This window comes from Trematomus bernacchii, unplaced genomic scaffold (assembly GCF_902827165.1).
Source record: "Trematomus bernacchii unplaced genomic scaffold, fTreBer1.1, whole genome shotgun sequence".
Taxonomy (NCBI): Eukaryota; Metazoa; Chordata; class Actinopteri; order Perciformes; family Nototheniidae; genus Trematomus; species Trematomus bernacchii.
In genome coordinates, this window is record NW_022987342.1 from 3,702,944 (window position 1) to 3,721,009 (window position 18,066).

At 40.9% G+C, this 18,066-nt stretch overlaps 1 protein-coding gene across 2 annotated transcripts; it reads right to left on the reverse strand.

Annotated features, from left to right (window-relative positions):
- Positions 1 to 254: 254 nt before the first annotated feature.
- Positions 255 to 17,082, reverse strand: LOC117481899 (von Willebrand factor A domain-containing protein 7-like). 2 transcript variants are annotated; one of them, XM_034129822.1, is made up of 18 exons: positions 17,029 to 17,082; positions 15,455 to 15,644; positions 14,296 to 14,432; positions 14,037 to 14,181; positions 12,907 to 13,000; positions 12,632 to 12,760; positions 7,996 to 8,182; positions 7,223 to 7,392; positions 6,907 to 7,019; positions 6,679 to 6,795; positions 5,566 to 5,739; positions 5,310 to 5,442; positions 5,038 to 5,190; positions 4,271 to 4,363; positions 2,537 to 2,808; positions 2,272 to 2,405; positions 1,264 to 1,423; positions 725 to 1,105 (listed from the first exon to the last, which is right to left on the reverse strand). In XM_034129822.1, the coding sequence occupies exons 2-18, from the start codon at positions 15,635 to 15,637 to the stop codon at positions 725 to 727; spliced, it is 2,775 nt and encodes a 924-aa protein (XP_033985713.1). In that variant the 5' UTR covers positions 15,638 to 15,644; positions 17,029 to 17,082. The 2 variants fall into 2 exon arrangements, with proteins under 2 accessions (XP_033985723.1, XP_033985713.1); XM_034129832.1 differs by lacking the exon at positions 17,029 to 17,082 and having other exon boundaries at positions 255 to 1,105; positions 15,455 to 15,637.
- Positions 17,083 to 18,066: the final 984 nt, after the last annotated feature.

Below are 18,066 nucleotides of genomic sequence, written 5' to 3' on the forward strand. Positions count from 1 at the left end.
ACATATTCTGCTATCCGTCACCTATCACTTCCTGCAATTGTGAATCACCTTTTTTTTTTTTAAAACAATCAATTTTGTTAATAATCATCCTAGGGATCATTGAAATTATGCATTTGAATTTGAAATAGTTTTTATTTATATCAATTCCTAAGAACATCTGGATACAAAAATATTAAAATATATTATTAATGTACACAGATATGTTCCCAATGGTAAATGTGGTCGAATTAAAAAGGGAAATGCTTGATTGATTGATTGATTGAAAAGTTTATTAACAGCTTGTATATTGGGTACAGTACAGTACAGCTCAAAACATACAATTGTTAAGGGGATGCAGACCAGAGAAAGACTTTCTTCTTGTTTACATCAGGGTCCCCCATTTCCAATTCATCATATCATTTAAGACATATAAGACATATTAGACATACAGATGGCTCATATTTTGTATCACCATATACAATCTTTGTTCCCAAAGCTGACATGTTACAAACACGAGGATAATATTAAACCATGAAATACAACTCATTTCTGTTTTAAATGCCTAAATATTGAATTTTCAGACACATTTGTATAGCTTTATCATCCATTTTCCTAATCAATGCCCACTTTTTAATAAAGTACAATATAAAAGCACTAGATGACCATCACCGGAAGGAGGTTTATTTTAATAATTTGTACATGGTTTGCCCAGAGTACATCCGATATTAAACCTAACTTAAGCCCTTTAAAACCTTGTAACAAGGGCAGATATCAGCAAGCCCAACCACATTGTAAGAGACATGGTTAAAGCCGGAGGGCCTGCAGAACGCACAATGGAATGATAGCACTTGCCCACATTTCCAACTTTATCTACAGCCACTATCTCGACAATCTGAGAGCAGCAAGAGGCTGTGTAGTTGGCCAGAATGAAGGGATCACTCAGGGAGGTGGTGGTGATGTTTCCACTGCCCTGCCGCAGGGCCACGCTCTCTATCCCGGTACCGTTTCCGTCCGTAAGGTTGGCCGCAAGCTCCCACTGGAAAGGTTTACACTGAGAAACATCTTGAGGGCAAGCATCAGCCAGCACGCTCATCAATTTACACACAGGCTGAAAGAAATCTGTGATCTGGATAGAGAACGAAGGGGAAAAAAATGGGAAATGTATTTATGAATCACAACAAAGTGCAATTAAGATATGGAGGAGAATTGAATCTCTGAAAAAAGTCTTTGTAGCCATGTTTAAAACATTTTTTTTTATTCCTACTCTTTTCAACTGTGTATTACCTTGGTTAGAACAGAGAATCTCATAACCACGTAATTGGAGTCCACGCCGCTGTCCGACAAGGCTTCCACCGTCAGAGTGACGTCAGTGCCTGATGGAGTGTCGGCAGGTGGTTTTATAGTCAGACTAGTATTAGTATATACACCAGTTGTCAAGATGATACTGTCAAAAGAGAGAAAAACAATTTGAGAATAACACACACACACATATGATTTTGATTGAAATCAAGAACATTTCACGTTCAAAGCATTGATCATTAATTACATTTAAATAATGTGAGAAATCTATAATGATAATAGACTAGAATAATGCTCAAAATTCCAACAAGGAGGCAGTTTATTGTCAAGTGATGGATACAATCTGTAAGGTAATTGCAGAATGCAGCCCTTTTGTACCTGAGCTCATTGCTTGCGCTGCTTTATACAAGGAGGGCACAACAGACTGAGTCAATGCACACGATAAAGGCACACAGAAGTGGAGCTCAAGCACTATGATGATATGATTCATTTGGTATTTTCTCAGAATGCAGTGTGGTCGCAAAGGATTATTATGTAAGAGTGTGAGTAAGTTAAGTGTAGAGTCGTAAAACATAACATGGGAACATTTCTTAATTCGTGTAATCTACAGACCATATATCACGCACCAAAAAATCCTTTAAAAAACCATTGACTTTGTTCAAAACAGCTGACTAATTTCCAGGTTTGAGGACCTGCAACGTTATTTTGTCGGGCACAGCGCCCCCTGAGTTCTTCAGCAGCAAAACTATTCAAATGATTTTTATATAGAGACAATTGATTTAGACAAAGTACTAGAAAACTAAATCAGTTAAAGCAGGAGGACAGAAGGCGTAGCTTAAAAATAAAATAGACCTCCTTTCAAACACCCAATTTCAACGGTCATGGTCAAAGACCTCAATCATTATGGCACAAAAAACATTGTAACAAAGACATCTACAGGGCTTAAATATAAATCTAATGTCAGAAACATTATATGAAAAAAAAAGCACTCACCTGTCTGGGTGGGACATGGTGAAGCCTCTGTCATTTCTGGCATTGACGCTGTATTTGCCACCAGAGCCCTGGGTCAGGACGCTTATGGGGATCCCGAATGATTCCCCTGGCCTCACACTGCTGTCTACCACAGCCTAGAGGGAAGAAAACAGGTGAAAACAAGTGACATTAAAAAAAAGTGCTTACAGTGCGTTTAGGCCTTTATCTAACTTTGTATAAAAACATTTGCTTGTTGTATGTATACACAGGATGGTAAAATACAGACCATGATTTTGACTTTAGAGATGGACATCTGGGTGGTGGACTGCCTCTGAAATTTGCTGTTGGACACTTTGTCAGTTCCTTCCAGAGTGACAACAAACTCCCCCTCAGGGATGGCATCAACGGTCACCAGGATGTCTCCGTTGCCCATGTCCAATGTTGTGCTATTGCTAGCAGTCTCAGGGCCGGAAACAGTAACCAGGGCAACATCTCCTATGGTCATCGATGACGGACCTTTCCTACCAAGTACGGAGAGCATCAGAGTGGCCGGCTGGCCTGGTGTTTCCAGAGGAGAGAAGTGAAGAAGCAAGGTAAGGGGAAGCAAAAGTGACCTATACATATGTGTATGCAAAGATCATGAATCATTTTCCATTAACATTGGAATGTTTGTGGAGTGTGTGCTATTAGGATGTTTGATGTGCCAAACCTCACCATTCGCTGTGTGTTTAATAGGGACATGCCATCATTTGTAGGAAAAAAATGCTGATTATTGTTGAGCTCTTTTCTTTAGCACTGGTGTTTCTAGATAAGTCCATTCACTCAAGTACTGTTCTTAAATAAAATGTTTAGGTACTTGTACTTCATTAGAGTTATTCCATTTTCTTTTACAAAGTAATTTACATGGTTAAATACATAATATTTGTGTGGATTTTACCTTATTGATGCCTTACTTGGATGTACAACTAACCGGGCAGCATACAGTAAAAATAAGTCACAACATTAATCAGCCTTCGTACTATATTTTTGGTTGTCTTTCTTGGAGCATAATGAAAATGCAACATACATTTTGATGTATAAAATGACAATGAACAAATCTTGTTAAGTAATGTTCTACTATTGTATAGCTTAAAGGTGGGGTAGGTAAGTTTGAGAAACCGGCTCAAGATACACTTTTTGTTATATTCCATGGAATGCTCTTAACATCCCGATAGCAATGAATATCTTAAGTGCTTTGACAAAAAATCCATAAAAAAATGTCATCTGTGGAAGCCGTAGTACTGTAAAAAGCACGACCAATCATTTTAGCCGGCCCGGCTAAAATGACTGGATGGCCTACCTGCCTGTCAGCCTTCCATCTGTGCACAAACTTATCTCGTGCCCTCATTGGTCATGTGCGCGTTCGTGTGTGTTGGAGGAGGGGCTCTGTAAGAAAGTGGCAGATTTTTTCCGGCTGTGTATTTTCAAATTCTAGCGCACTCGAGCTGGTTTCTCCAAAATTACCTACCCCACCTTTAATGCTTGTATTTTTGTACTGTTAATCCCTTCAGTACAATTTGAATGCACAACTTGTCCTTGAGTATACGATTTGAGTGCATCTTCCACCACTGGTCTTCAGCCTAATGGATTCAAAGTAATTATAGTTTAGCTACAGGAATTTTATTTTTAGGTTTTTAGGCGTACGTTTGTATTTACATATTAAATATAGGTAACTTACTTAATTTTAAGAAAAACTGCACAAAATACATATATTTATCTCCCTTTGTAGTAATTCTTTCTGTCAGTGTTTTGTTTTTTTGCTCCTTCTCATAGTCGTGCAACTTCTTTTGGTCACTTTATAGCTGTTTTTACACTTTATAGTCGTATTATGTTTTTTTTTGTGGTTATTTTTTTTCTCTTCCTGGTTTGTACTTGCCTCTTTTAGTGACATTTTGTAAGTGAAGGCCAGAGGGCCCCTCACACTTTGGGCCCCTGGGCTTGTGCTTGCCCTTCAGTAATCCATCCATGCTTTATAGTGTACCTGCTTGTGGACGCCCACTGAGTACTGCATAACCTGGGTGAGGTCCCTCGAAACTCTCCACAAAGTTATAGATGAAGGTAATAGTACTCTGGCCTGTAAAACAAACACAGCCTTACTGTAAATGCAGATACAAGTCATAAAAACAGAAATCAGTTTAAAGAACAGCTTTTTAATAATATGTGGTGAATTATTTCAGCATCAGAAGCAAAACAGTTTGACGCGGTTTCGATGAACCGAAAAGTAGTGGTATACATTTGAAATACACTACTGAATAAAAAAAGTATTACATTCGGGTGAGTGAAACCTTCAGCTAAGATTTAATGAAAGAATAGCTCTTTATTTTAAAATATGTATTTGCTTTCTTTCCATAGGTTTAATGACTAGATTCTTGCCCAAAGTTAAACATCATGTCTGTTAAGTGAACATGAAGCTACTGCTAGTATCCATTTAGCTTAGCACAAAGGCTGGAAAGAGGGGGAAACAACAGCCTGGCCAAAGGTACTTGGAACAGCAAATTTGCAGCAAGTTAAATCTTGGTTATTTATTTAATCTGGAGAGAAAAAATGAAGTGCAGGGGGGGGTACTTGGCTATTTTTTTGGCAGGGAGCAGTGACCTCATACAATCTTGGCTGGTCGCATTGCAAGCTCAGGTTGACTTTTGTTGCAACCATTTCCCCCTCTTTCTAGCCTTGAAAATAGATATTACGGTGGTATTTATCCTTTCAACTACATTTCGGCAAAAAAAGTAGTGAACAAAAGTCACTGACCTGTGACTTTAAGTGTGTATTGCAGGTTGGAGTTGACGTTGAGCTGCCAGTTTCCTTCCAGGCTGTCGGCGTTGAGACGAATCCTCCACAGGTTGCCAACTGTTTGTAGGGTTCCCAGTTTTCCGATGGTGTCACCCTGGCTTTGGGTCACACCTGACATTTTTCAGCATAAATATGTATCATAATGAGTAAGAAAAGTGGGCACCCAAATGAGCCTCAAATATTGACACTCCTGATTTTATGCGAACAGTGCATTGTGAATGATATGTTACCTGCAGGGTTGGTCAGTGTGAAGGCAATTTGTGTTCCTGTGATGTAGATAGTGATATTTTTCAGCGATTCATCCAACATAAAGGGGAAGGTCTCCTGTTTACCAGGGTTCCTTGCACGCTGAATTACTGTTACCTGAGGAAGAGGGGGGATCAAGAAGAGCATCCTTATTTACTGCTTTATTTTTCAAACTGGTCCAACCCCTGAAGGCCCAGCTCATGCTTCTGAGAATGTACTTTTAGATCTGCCGGGTCTTACCAAAGCTGAAGTGGAGGTGTCAAGGATGACGCCTGTAGCCTGAGGTAAATCCTTCTTAGAAACATGGATGGCCTGGCCTCCGGAGGCCAAAGCTAGCTCCTTGTAGACGTCTAAGTTGGCAGCTCTTGTGAAACGACGGCGCCTCCTAAAGGGTGCAGTTAGGAAGAATGATACCTGTGGAGACCAGTTAATGTGTTGAATATAATCCCAGCATGTCACATAAAAAGACAACCTAAGGAATCCATTGGTTCAAAACATGTCATGGCAGGCTTATTGGTAAAAAGGCAAAATAATGCTCCAAAGTTAGGCCAAATTTTGGCGGCGAAAAACTGGCATTGTCATATTCACAGGGTTCCCTTGCCTTTTTACCCATAACTATTCCTTATATGCTGTTCAACTTTTATTATTATTGCACATTTTAAAGTAGTTTATTTGAATGTTTGTTGAAACTGGTCTCTTAACGGTCTTGTAATTGCAAAAATAGGGTATGACCGGAAACTTGAGACTCTTGCGCTTTCGTATAATGTTACTCCCCATGGTATTTCATTGAGACAATTTTAATTAAGACCTGACCTCACTGTTTAAAATGGCCAGCTTTCAAGATAAACACAGTCTCATCAAACTTTACAAACATACTTGAGTATTCATTTGATGTATGGCTTCCCTTGGTATATTGACAATAAGGGGGTTTCTGAAGTGCCTGCGAGTCAATCTTTGTCTATATTTTATCCATTCTCGAGTGGTCAAAAATGGTTACATTTTGCACCAAATATGACGTTATGATGTTAATGACATCCACCCATAAAAATGTTTGCAACACCATAAGATAAATGAATGAGCATATGAATGCTCATCACATACTTCCGTAATGATGTTCTAACCCCCACACAATGCTCATTACTGTTTTATAACTGGAAAAACTCAGTTATATCTAAAATGTGTTTCCATATTGAGATGATGTTTACCACTGCTATGTGGTGTAAATGTGTGTGTATTACATTTAATATGTGTTACTTTTCATGTATGGAATCTTTGGTAGGAAGGGGGGGGGGATTAACCTGTTAAGCAGAGTGAATACAAAAATAGCATCACAGGGTGTCAGTCAGTTTTTACCGTGGACTTGGTGCTCCTGATGAGAGCAATGACGGTGGCCTTGAGGTTAATGTCTTTGGCTGGGGCGTCGGTGAAAACATAGATGTAGGAGGAGGAAGGGGCACCGGTGAGAGCCAACTGGAGATACAAAACAATAACCTAGTCAGTTCATTTTGCATCAGCTCAGTCTTAAATAGTTATAAAATAATGAACAACCACTGTATTAAGACAATATCATAGTTTAAGTACCAGAAGTCCTGACAGGCACATCTCAGGGATATCATCACCTCCTTTCGCTCTAAGCTTAGAGATTTCGCTTTTCATCTTATCAGGGTCTGTTGTTCTGATCATGGGTCCAAAATCTACATGAAAAACGAAAACGAGTGGCTAAATCCATTTCTCACATTAACATAAATAACTTGTTATGGCAATATTGTGAGCCCCATAGGGGTCTTGTTAACTCACAAAAATCGGGCAACATTTTTTTTCTTTTCAGGTGAGTGCATTCCGTATAACATGACTCATGGTTACATAAACATGAACAGTGAGGTAGAAGAGTTCATACCAGGGTCGTTGAAGGGAACCAGAATGTACTCTGATGGCTCGTCCTGTGTTCCTTTTTTGCTGTCAATGATTTCATAAACAACCTCCCTAGCTGCATCAATGTCTTCAGACATACTGCCGGTGGTATCAATCACAAAGCACACGACTGCTGAACGGGCGATCCCCATCATTCTGTAAAAATAGAGAGTGAAGAAGTAAAACTCAGGTCAACCTAATCTGTCTGAACCAAGCGAAACAAATGAGGCCTGAAGGGGGCAACTTCACTAGTTGCAGAAAGAAGTCAGATTGTATGACGTCTATGAAAGAATGTCGCTACTTCTCACTTGATCTCTGTGAACATGAGTTTATAGCCTAAATTGCTAGTTTCAAGTCTTCTTGAAATCATCTTTAGGTACATTTTATAAGCTAATGTCCTATTTCAATTTATAAAAGACGATATAGCAGGGTATGGGTTGGTGCGTCGCTACCACAGTTGTGTCTGGTTGAGTGTTGTGTTTTCATCTTAGAACCCTTTCTCAGTCTTTTTTCAGATCATGAAAGTTGCAGACAATAGTCACCTAAATTGTCTTCTGTCCACTGCTGGTTCCAAAAAATGCATTAGTCAACGTAGAAAGTGCTAATACAAGGCATCAAACCCGTAATCCAGAATCCAATGGGTCACGTCAAGGTGACAACGTCTGCTTCTTATATACAGTCTATGGTTTGGGCAGTGATAATATAATGTCAAACTTTTGGGATTCAAGATAAAATAGGATTTAGATATTGACCGCATACCTCAAATAGTCATCGTTCCCGGCAGCTAAGCGGATGTCCTCCAACAGCTCGAGGCTGGCGGCTGTAGCAATAGTGACAGCAGCGTTGTGAAGGGCAACGTTGTCTGAGCGGCGCTCGTCCTTGCTGATGCCTCCGCGAGGATGTGTTGTGCTCGTCAGGTCAGCTTCCCCTCCATGGCTACATTTACCTGGCACAGAGCAAAAATAGTTGATCTGGGCCAGGGTTCAACTTGTCAACACAAACAATTCCACGTTATGTGTAAATGACTGTCTTGTACTCAAGGATGGACTGAGACTGAAAAACGGCCCCGGACTCTGACCCAGTAATTATAATGTCAATTAAGACACAATTTTTAAGCCAGAATTGGCAAAGCTGGATAGAGTTAACCAGTCTACATTGATATAGGAATGAATGTGGGGGATTCTTTCAGATTAAGCTGCCTACAGCTTCTTTATACTGTTAAAAGCTCTTTCACTTCATGAACTCTCTCAAGCGTGCAGGCAGAAACAATGATAAACCTGCAGCCTCTGAGGTGTGTCGCCAGGGCCGCAGAGCGCAGGGCCTCTTACATACTGCCAGCCACTATTTACATTCATTAGATCTGCTAAAAACTACAGCTGACAGAGATGCGCCGGTGAAGATGGCCGCATCGTCTTTGTGCTCCCCTCCAACTTTGCCCATTTTCGTATTTTGTACATATTTTTTTTACTTTTGCCGTTTTACTTTTGACATGGTTCGCAACATGCTAGCCGACCGCACCTACTCTGCCATACAATACAGCAGAGAGGAACTTCTCCAATTGCAAAACTTCGTGGACAATAATAACCCTCCGACAAACAATGGAGATTCACCATGGCTACCTGTTGCTGTTCTACCTGAGAGACGCAAGAAGAGGACAAAGCGCGGATGCCGGGCCGGGCTGCTGGTCAGACTGAGGAAACGAGAGAATCGGCCCCCTCTTCCGAGTATTCTTCTGGCTAATGTTCAATCCATTGAAAATAAGCTAGATGAACTCAGAAGCCGGATTGCTTTTCAACGGGACATTAAGAACTGTAACGTGTTAATTCTCACTGAGACTTGGCTCAACCCCGCTATCCCGGACTCCGCCATTGTCCCTGATGGATTCTCTATTTTCCGTCAGGACCGGACTGCAAACTCGGGGAAAAGTAAGGGAGGCGGTGTGTGTGTCATGACTAACAACAACTGGTGCTCAGATGTGAAGATTATTTCATCGGACTGTTCCGTAGATCTCGAGCACCTCATGATCTCATGTCGGGCCTTCCATCTGCCGAGGGAATTCACATCTGTTGTGATAACAGCAGTGTATATCCCGCCGCAGCCACTCGCCGACAACAACACGGCACTCGATCAGCTGTTTGGGATTATTGATAAAACCGAGACTTCACGGCCAGATGCGGCGTTTGTTGTGGCCGGAGATTTCAACACCGCCAACATGAAGAAGGTTTTGCCAAAATATTACCATCAGCTTCCCGACGCGCGGGGATAACATACTGGACCATGTTTATTCCCCTTTCCGGAATGGATATAAGGCTCTCCCTCGCCCTCCCTTCGGCAAATCAGACCATATCTCACTACTGTTGTTGCCTGCGTACAAGCAGAAACTTAAAAGGGACAGACCGATTACAAGAACAGTACAACGATGGAGCGAGGAGTCAGATGAGGCACTGCAGGATTGCTTTGCATCCACGGATTGGAGTGTGTTTGAGGACAACAACATCAACACACACACGGACACTGTCATCTGCTACATTGGGAAATGTATCGATGACGTGGTACCGAAGGTTTCTGTACGGACATTCCCAAATCAAAAGCCATGGGTAAACTCCGATGTGCGCTGCAAGCTGAGAGCGCGCACTATCGCGCACACAGCGGGAGATTTGGAGGAGTACAGGAAGTCTAGGTATGATCTCCGGAGAGCAATTAAAAATGCAAAGAGACAGTACAAAGAAAAGGTGGAATCTGACTTCAAAGGCTGTAACACTAGGAATATGTGGGCGGGACTAAGGACAATGACTGACTACAAAGGAGCAGCGGGGGGTGCTGCGGGAGTGTCTGCGTGCGCATCTCTCCCAGATGAGCTGAACAGTTTCTTTGCACGCTTTGAGAGCAGCCGGGCTGTGGAGGTACAGAGGGACCAGGAGCTCCACTGCCCTTTTGTTTTAAATAGGGCAGATGTGTGTAAATCCTTTAAAAGGGTTAACCCACACAAGGCTCCTGGACCTGATGGCATCCCTGGCCGTGTTCTCAGGGTGTGTGCAGTTCAGCTGGCAGAGGTGTTCACAGACATCTTCAACAGGTCCCTGCTGCAGTCTGTAGTCCCCACATGTCTTAAACACTCCACCATCGTTCCTGTCCCCAAAAAGACAATCATCACCTGCCCCAACGACTACCGCCCAGTAGCACTCACCTCCACCATAATGAAGTGCTTTGAGCGGTTAGTCAAATCATTCATCACCTCCTCCCTCCCTGACTCTCTGGACCCCCTGCAGTTTGCCTACAGAGCAAACAGGTCCACTGACGACGCCATAGCCCTCACCCTCCACACTGCCCTCTCACACCTGGACCCGAAGAACAGGAACACATATGTGAGAATGCTGTTCATTGACTACAGTTCAGCATTCAATACCATTGTGCCCTCCAAGCTGGCCATCAAGCTCAGAGACCTCGGGCTCAACAGCGCCCTCTGTGACTGGATCCTGAACTTCCTGACGGGCAGACCCCAGGCAGTGCGGGTGGGAAACATCACAGCCTCCACCCTGATTCTAAACACCGGTGCCCCTCAAGGCTGCGTGCTCAGCCCTCTCCTCTACTCCCTGTTCACCCACGACTGCGTGGCCACACACAGCTCCAACACCATCGTGAAGTTTGCTGATGACACGACCGTCATCGGCCAGATCACAGACGATGACGAGACGGCGTACAGAGAGGAGGTCGAAAACCTGACATCTTGGTGCCAGGATAACAACCTCCATCTCAACATCAGCAAAACTAAGGAGCTGATTGTGGATTACAGGAAGCAGCAGGGAGAGGGACACGCCCCCATCGCCATCAATGGGACTACGGTGGAGAGAGTCAAAAGCTTCAGGTTCCTTGGGGTCCACATCACTGAGGACCTGACATGGTCTCTTCACACCACCACCATCACCAAGAAAGCTCGACAGCGGCTCTTCTTCCTCCGCAGGTTGAGGAGGTTCAAAATGGATTCCAGGATACTCTGCAACTTCTACAGGTGCACGATAGAGAGTATCCTCACTGGCAGCATGACGGCCTGGTACGGCAGCTGCACCGACCTCGATCGTAAGGCTTTACAGAGGGTGGTGAAAACTGCACAGCACATCACCAGGACGGAGCTGCCATCCATGGAGGACCTTTACTCCCAGCGGCTCAGGAAGAAATCACTACGGATTATCAAAGACCCCCATCACCCCAGCCACAAACTGTTCTTTCTGTTGCCGTCTGGCAGACGTTACCGCAGCATCCTGGCAAGGACAAGAAGATTCGGAGACAGTTTCTTCCCGCGGGCAGTGAGACTGTTAAAAAATTGAACTGTTGAAACAACATCAAACATTCATCTGCTACTCAGTAGTATGTATCTAATACCTAATATATATATATCATTCCAATAACTTGTATATAGACTCTATTGCACTATTCCACATCATAACTTTATTTCATTTTATAACTATTATTATTTTTGTATTGCTCATGCTCTTATTGTTATTATGTTATTATGTTGCATTGTTGGAGAAGCCTGTGACATAAGATTTTCAACTACATAATTACTCTGTAACTATGTCAGATTGACAATAAAGAACCTTGAACCTTGAACCTTGAACCTTGCTGCTACAATCCCAGCTCTACACACATCGGATGTTCGGTTATTACTTCATATTCTGCGTTCGGTCAGCAGGGGGCATTACAGCCTCTTTCAAACTTGGTAAAGTAACGTTCTACTTCCGGCACAGCCGTAGTGCCTATAGACATGTGTACATGGACAACAGTGTCCATGAGCAAGTAAAGAAACGTGCCATGTGGACGGACGCTTATGTAAATATATTTTTTCTTCAGAAAAGCCCCTTTAGTTGGCGAGTATAAACCAAATGTTTGTTTAGCGCTGTCGCCTCTCAGTCTGCATCTTAAATTATGATGTTTAAAAGAAAAAAATATTGCAATGCGTGCCGGCCGTCAGCTTTCCAGGACGACCGGCTGTTATGTGAAGAACGTACCGATGGCCGCCCCTGCTTGTACTCCAGGAAGGACAAACTTGTTTTTATTTAACTTATGTTTATTTTTCCAGTTTGAGATTTTTAGGAAATACCTATTGGATTCTTTGCAGTTACATTATTAAGTATGGAGGGAAAGCCCACAGCCGGTTAGCTTAACTTAGCATTTGGACGGTAAACAGGGGTAAAACAGCTATCTCGACTGTCTAAAAGTAACCTAACACCACCAATAAAATGTGGTTTTCAAAATGTTTCAAATGTATTTAAAATTAGTTTGCGTTCCGTCATATTATCTCTGTTTCTACAATTTTTTGTGTATATAAGAAATAATGATGTCATGTAAATAAAGTTCAATTGATTTCAGGGTTTGGGTACAAGCTTCTCAATGTTACCTTGGGGCTTGTAAGGGGAGAAGATTCCCATGTAGCCTGATGTGAGTTTCTTCTCACTCAGGATGTTGGGGAGGATGGTGTTAGGACATGTTCCACTGGCACAGTCGCTGCAGGTGGGAGTGTCGATATCTACACAAGCAAATGACACATGCAATGAGTGATCATTACATTGACTTCTGCTCTATGATATAATACTGTATGCTAGAACAGTGATAGGAGAGCTATGTATGGTCATCTGATAATAATACACATCCGGCTGCCAATCACACACGAACCTGCCAGGTTATCCAGGGAAAGATCTGGCCGTATGAGGTTGATGTATGGCTTTGTGTTTCCCAACTCGACCCAGTTACTGTGGCTGTAGAAGTCCTGACAGTGGATAGAAAAACACAAATTAATATTTTGAAACACAGAAACAATTTCATATACAGGATTCTACCACCTTTAACCTAAGCGTTCTGTCCATGTCCACATCACCCTACAACTTAACATATAGGTTAAGTGAACCCAAACAGGTTTAATATTTTTTTGCTACAGTGCATACATTTCAAGTGTTGAGTCTGACCTTTTTTATCCATTTTGTGTAATCGTGAAATCTGAGATGAAAAAAGCAATATCTTCACTCAATTGTTGAGTATCTAAGTTATCTAATAACATATTCCTGATACAATATGAAACTAAACATTAGACTAAGCGGTGGTGAGTGAATGCCTTTTTGCAACACAGTGCCGCATTGACATGCTTTACAATTTGCTCTTGCAAGGTCATGGCGCAGAGCCTTGCGGTAAAACAGCTAGTTAGTTTGTTTCTTTGCTTAACGCCCCTTCTAGCTTGCGACGCTACAAACAGCTCTCATCTGATTGGTTGAGCGCTGAAATTGAATCGCTCAGCGTAGATTTTAAGCAGTGCACTACGCCAAGGGTAGCGCTTCCACCTAGCTGAGTGGCACTGCCCTCTTCATAAAAACACAGCGGCACCGTCAACCCAGAGCCGTTTTACTACGATTCATGTGAATGCAACTTTGAAAACCCCTGCATGCTTAGAAAGAGGCCCTATTATGCTTTTTAAGGGTTTTCCCTTTCCTGTTGTTTGTTATATAGGTTTTTGTATGCATGTAAATGGTCTGCAAACGCTAAAGTCCCAAAGTTCCCTGCAGAGGGAGTTTCTCTCCCATTCCTGAAAAGCCTCAATTGGCCTCCTTTGTTTACATCAAAAAGTGATTGGCAGCTAACCAATCAGAGCAGACTGGGCTCTGGTTTCAGACAGAGGGTGAAAAGAGCTGCTGCACAACAGACTGTATGAGGGAAAAAAGAGGGGAACAAACTAAATAAATTAAAGCATGTAAATATTTCTCAGTAGAAGTACAAAAAACAAACGAGCATAATATCCAGCTGCCCCCCCTCACCTGTAGTGTATGAAGGATTCTGCCCAGTGTTTCCCTGGCAGCCTTGAAGTTCTCCTTGCCAATGTTGGCCTTAATGGCTGCCATACCCTCCATAATAAGAGTACGTCCCTGCACAAAGTTCTCCGAGTTGAAGTGGTGGGGAGCACTAAAAGAGATCCAAGAGTAATAACAAAGTGAAATAGTATGCATTAGAAACATATGCACACTTTCTTAGTTGTACTGCTTTGTAACAGGTGTTTGGTTTGGATCTTTCTCTGACCTGCTGACAAAGTCACGGTCTACCAGTCCGTTCTGGGTGTAGATATCTTGAAGAGCAGAGTGAAACTTGGCCCCAGATACTTCTCCTGTTGCTCTCGGACCTAAACAGGCTTGGACCAACTCTTCAGGAGACGAACCCTGTAATCAGATGTCAAAGAGTTACAGTTACAGTATGGTGTTGTCAAAGAGGATGTCATGTTGTGATCAAACAAGACTAAGGGCCTTTATTTTCCTATGTTAACGCAAACACAGTGTGGACATTTTGTGTCCGGGAACAAGTATATTTAACATGCACAGTTGACGCTAACAGACCACAAAAATCATTTTAATTTTTTTGTTATTGTATTGGTTGCATCAAAAAGCAGTTGTAATGTGATTTGCGAAGTTCTACCAGTAATATCATCCAAATGAGATTTCCCCAAAAACGCCAATACTGATGTTCTATTGAATGTGCAATTCCCCCATGAATAGGAAACCATAAATTATTACTTTTGCCAACGAAACTCTGTGCCAATCCAGTACAAACTAAAAATCAGCCTCATGGTTGAACTATGGAACTTCGGTAGGATTCAACCTCTGGGAACAATGTTTCTATATTCAAATGTATCAAAATATCAATGACTATTAGATTGATTGCCATGACGGCAATCAATTTAATAGTCATTGATATTTTTCAGGAACAAAGTGGCGGACCAATAGTGATATAGACCTAACTATAGTCCTGCCATTTATGACAGTTAATTTTGAATTTAAAAGGGTTATCCCTAATTTGGGTTCCTAATTTAGGACTGTTCTTTGCTTCCTGAATTCTTAAGCTAAGATAAAATAGAATTGTTTTAGTATAGTTTTTTTCTAAATTATGTTTGTACTAGCAATTTGTCTAAATGTCGTGATAAACTTAGATAAGGAAGGTTTAAGACTTAGGAAAGTAATGAGGCTAAAAAAATGCCAATGGATCCTATGACTGCTGTTCTATACAAAACTACCATAAACCTCTACTCTCCTCTCCCTAGGCTTTAGTATTGTCAAATGAAGACCTTAAAAATCTGTTGGTGTATATGTGTCCCTCTCTTGCCTTTCATGTGTTATGTTTGTAATGCCCAGGGGAATGTGTTTCTCTGCTAATGTGTGTTTGTGTTGTTTGTCATCTTTCATCCTACCGTGGGTTTGAACTCGTGACCGGCAGCCTCTGCCACCACACGACATGTCTCCGTCACTTTCTGCAATAGAGCCGTTGCTGTAATGCTGACATGAGTGGAGGCCCCACCCCCGATGGAGACAAAGGCCACTGCAGACCCTGACAGGGCGAAAGTCAGCAGGGCTATCCCGAGCACTGAAGTCATGATCAATCTACAGGGAGAGAGAAAAACGATTAGATATCCACTATCTGTTTAGTTATGCAATGGGAACTTACTGTTAATTCACCTTGGGGTTATTATTCTGGACGCTTATTTTGACAAATGTATCTTGTTAGATTCGGAAAATGTTGAGTTATATGAAAAAGTTATTTTATTGTACTGAAGTGAACTTTACATGAGGAGTTTGTATGCAGAGACACGTTTAGTACACACTTAATGATGTCCTGATGGGCCGCTCCCCTCAAACAAATCATTGTAATGTATGCCTTGTCTTTTATTTGCTATTCACGTGAAGTTCTCAATGAGTAGGTAAATAGTTAACCTTAAGACATCAAAATGCAATGATTGCAGCAATTTGATTTATTTTGCCAAAAAATAAAACCTTTACAATAAAGTGTCAATACAAAACAAATTAGCAAAAGTGACGACTGCAACAGTGTGTAAGGGGCTATTTCAGGGTTTTTCTTTTTAATGAGTTGAAGGGTTGGGGTTATATTCTGAGATTGAAATGGTAACTTTTTCAAACTAAATTCAGATGAAAGTGGTAAATATAAAAGAAACAATGACAAATTAAAGAAAATAAACCTGAACATTTTTTATCTTAGATAATAGCGTAAAGAACGGCAGACATTTTTGAAAATCTGTAGGATCAAATGTGAAATAAAACTCAGCAAATTGTGTTTGAATCAGTTGAAGCTCAAATTGTAGTGCCCAAACATTTATGGTTAATGCATTGCAGATATATGCATGTTTATGTCTAGTTAATAAGGAGTATATACAAAATACATATACAAAAATTAAATAAATTGGATTATATTCACAAGAAATAAACATGCTTCCCTTGCCGTTTTTACTGCTTTCACTACATTAGGGACAACATGCATTTATTCTTTTATATGTGTTATGCTGTTATAATTATATAAACTAATACATCTGGGCTGAAGACATCTGTCACTACATAAATACACAAAATCAGGTATTTTTTACTGTATGGATTTACAGATATTCACTGAACTTTTATAGCACCTCAAGCAAGAGTATTTTTATGGCAACTTATTACTTTATAATTACAGAAAATATTCAATTTGTATTTATTTATCTCTCCATCTCTAATTGTTTTATTATTAAATGTTGACCCCACTCCCAGTGGCTTATTTCATTCATCCATCCATCTATGTTATAAACACACACATTCTTAAACATTTAAATAATTAAGTCCATTTAAATTATTTAAACATTCTTATTTCTTTAATTGAGATATATATACTGATTCTTTTGACATACTACAGACATATACAATCTAATAAAAGAGAGCGCTCATCCAAATACATCCATGTCAATTCAATCATCTAAATTAATTTAAAATACAATCATACCTCAGCTGTGATGACTCCTATCACTCTCAAAGAAATCCAACACTCAACCCCACCATCCCTATAGAGCTCATATATAGAGTACTTTGTGTACTTTGGAGGGTGGAGACTTAAACATTTTAAAAGGTGTGTGTGTGTGTGTGTGTGTGTGTGTGTGTGTGTGTGTGTGTGTGTGTGTGTGTGTGTGTGTGTGTGTGTGTGTGTGTGTGTGTGTGTGTGTGTGTGTGTGTGTGTGTGCTTATCAGCACATATCTTCCTTGTTATTATCACTCATACCAGTTCAATCTGATGTAAGGCTTTCCCTCATAAATATCTGAAAATCATTATCTAAGCCCCTTAGACAGTGGTCACACCTTGATGACTTGACTTGAAGAACTGAGTGCAGTGACGCACTGAAATCATTTATTAAAAGTTAAAGTAAAACGTTCATACAAAGGTGGGGCAAGTTAAATCATTTTTTTATCTTTCAAGCTAAAGATGGAGGATTTTAGGTTAGACTGTGAGTAAAAAAGTATACACCTGTTTCCAAAAAGTTAAAGGGGCCCTATAATGCTCATTTCCAGGGTCATATTTTAATTGTGTGCCCCTTCTGTGACATTTTCCCATGCTTTATTGTTCATAAAGGTATTTATCTGTGCTGTGCGAGTGTTACTTAGTGATGTCACTATGTCGTGGAAGTAAACAAAGGACTACAAGTATAAGGCGTTTTTCAGGTGTGTGTCGGGGGGGGGAGAGAAACTACCTCTTTTTGCCTTTGCAGACCATTTACATGCACACAAATCTATACCTCACTCTACAAAAAAAAGGAAAACCCAGAAAAGCATAATAGGGCCTATTAAAATCACTCTAGCATAGCAATTGATGACACATGAACATTGTAATTTTATGAAAAAACTAGGGCTGTCAAGTTAATAACGCGTTAACGCAAAAAAAAAATAACGCCACTAATTATGTTAACGCGATTAACGCATGTGTATTTTTTGTCCTCGGCCGCCCCGTAGTTTCAGAGCGCATCGAGTTTAAAATACCATCTACAAGCTG

Coding starts and splice junctions, on each gene's coding strand:
- LOC117481899 (XM_034129832.1), bottom strand. CDS start 15,637: ATGACTTCAGTGCTCGGGATAGCCCTGCTGACTTTCGCCCTGTCAGGG. Junction 14,182..14,295: donor GACCGTGACTTTGTCAGCAG/GTCAGAGAAAGA, acceptor GATCTCTTTTAG/TGCTCCCCACCACTTCAACT. Junction 2,809..4,270: donor CAGTGGGCGTCCACAAGCAG/GTACACTATAAA, acceptor TGGAAACACCAG/GCCAGCCGGCCACTCTGATG.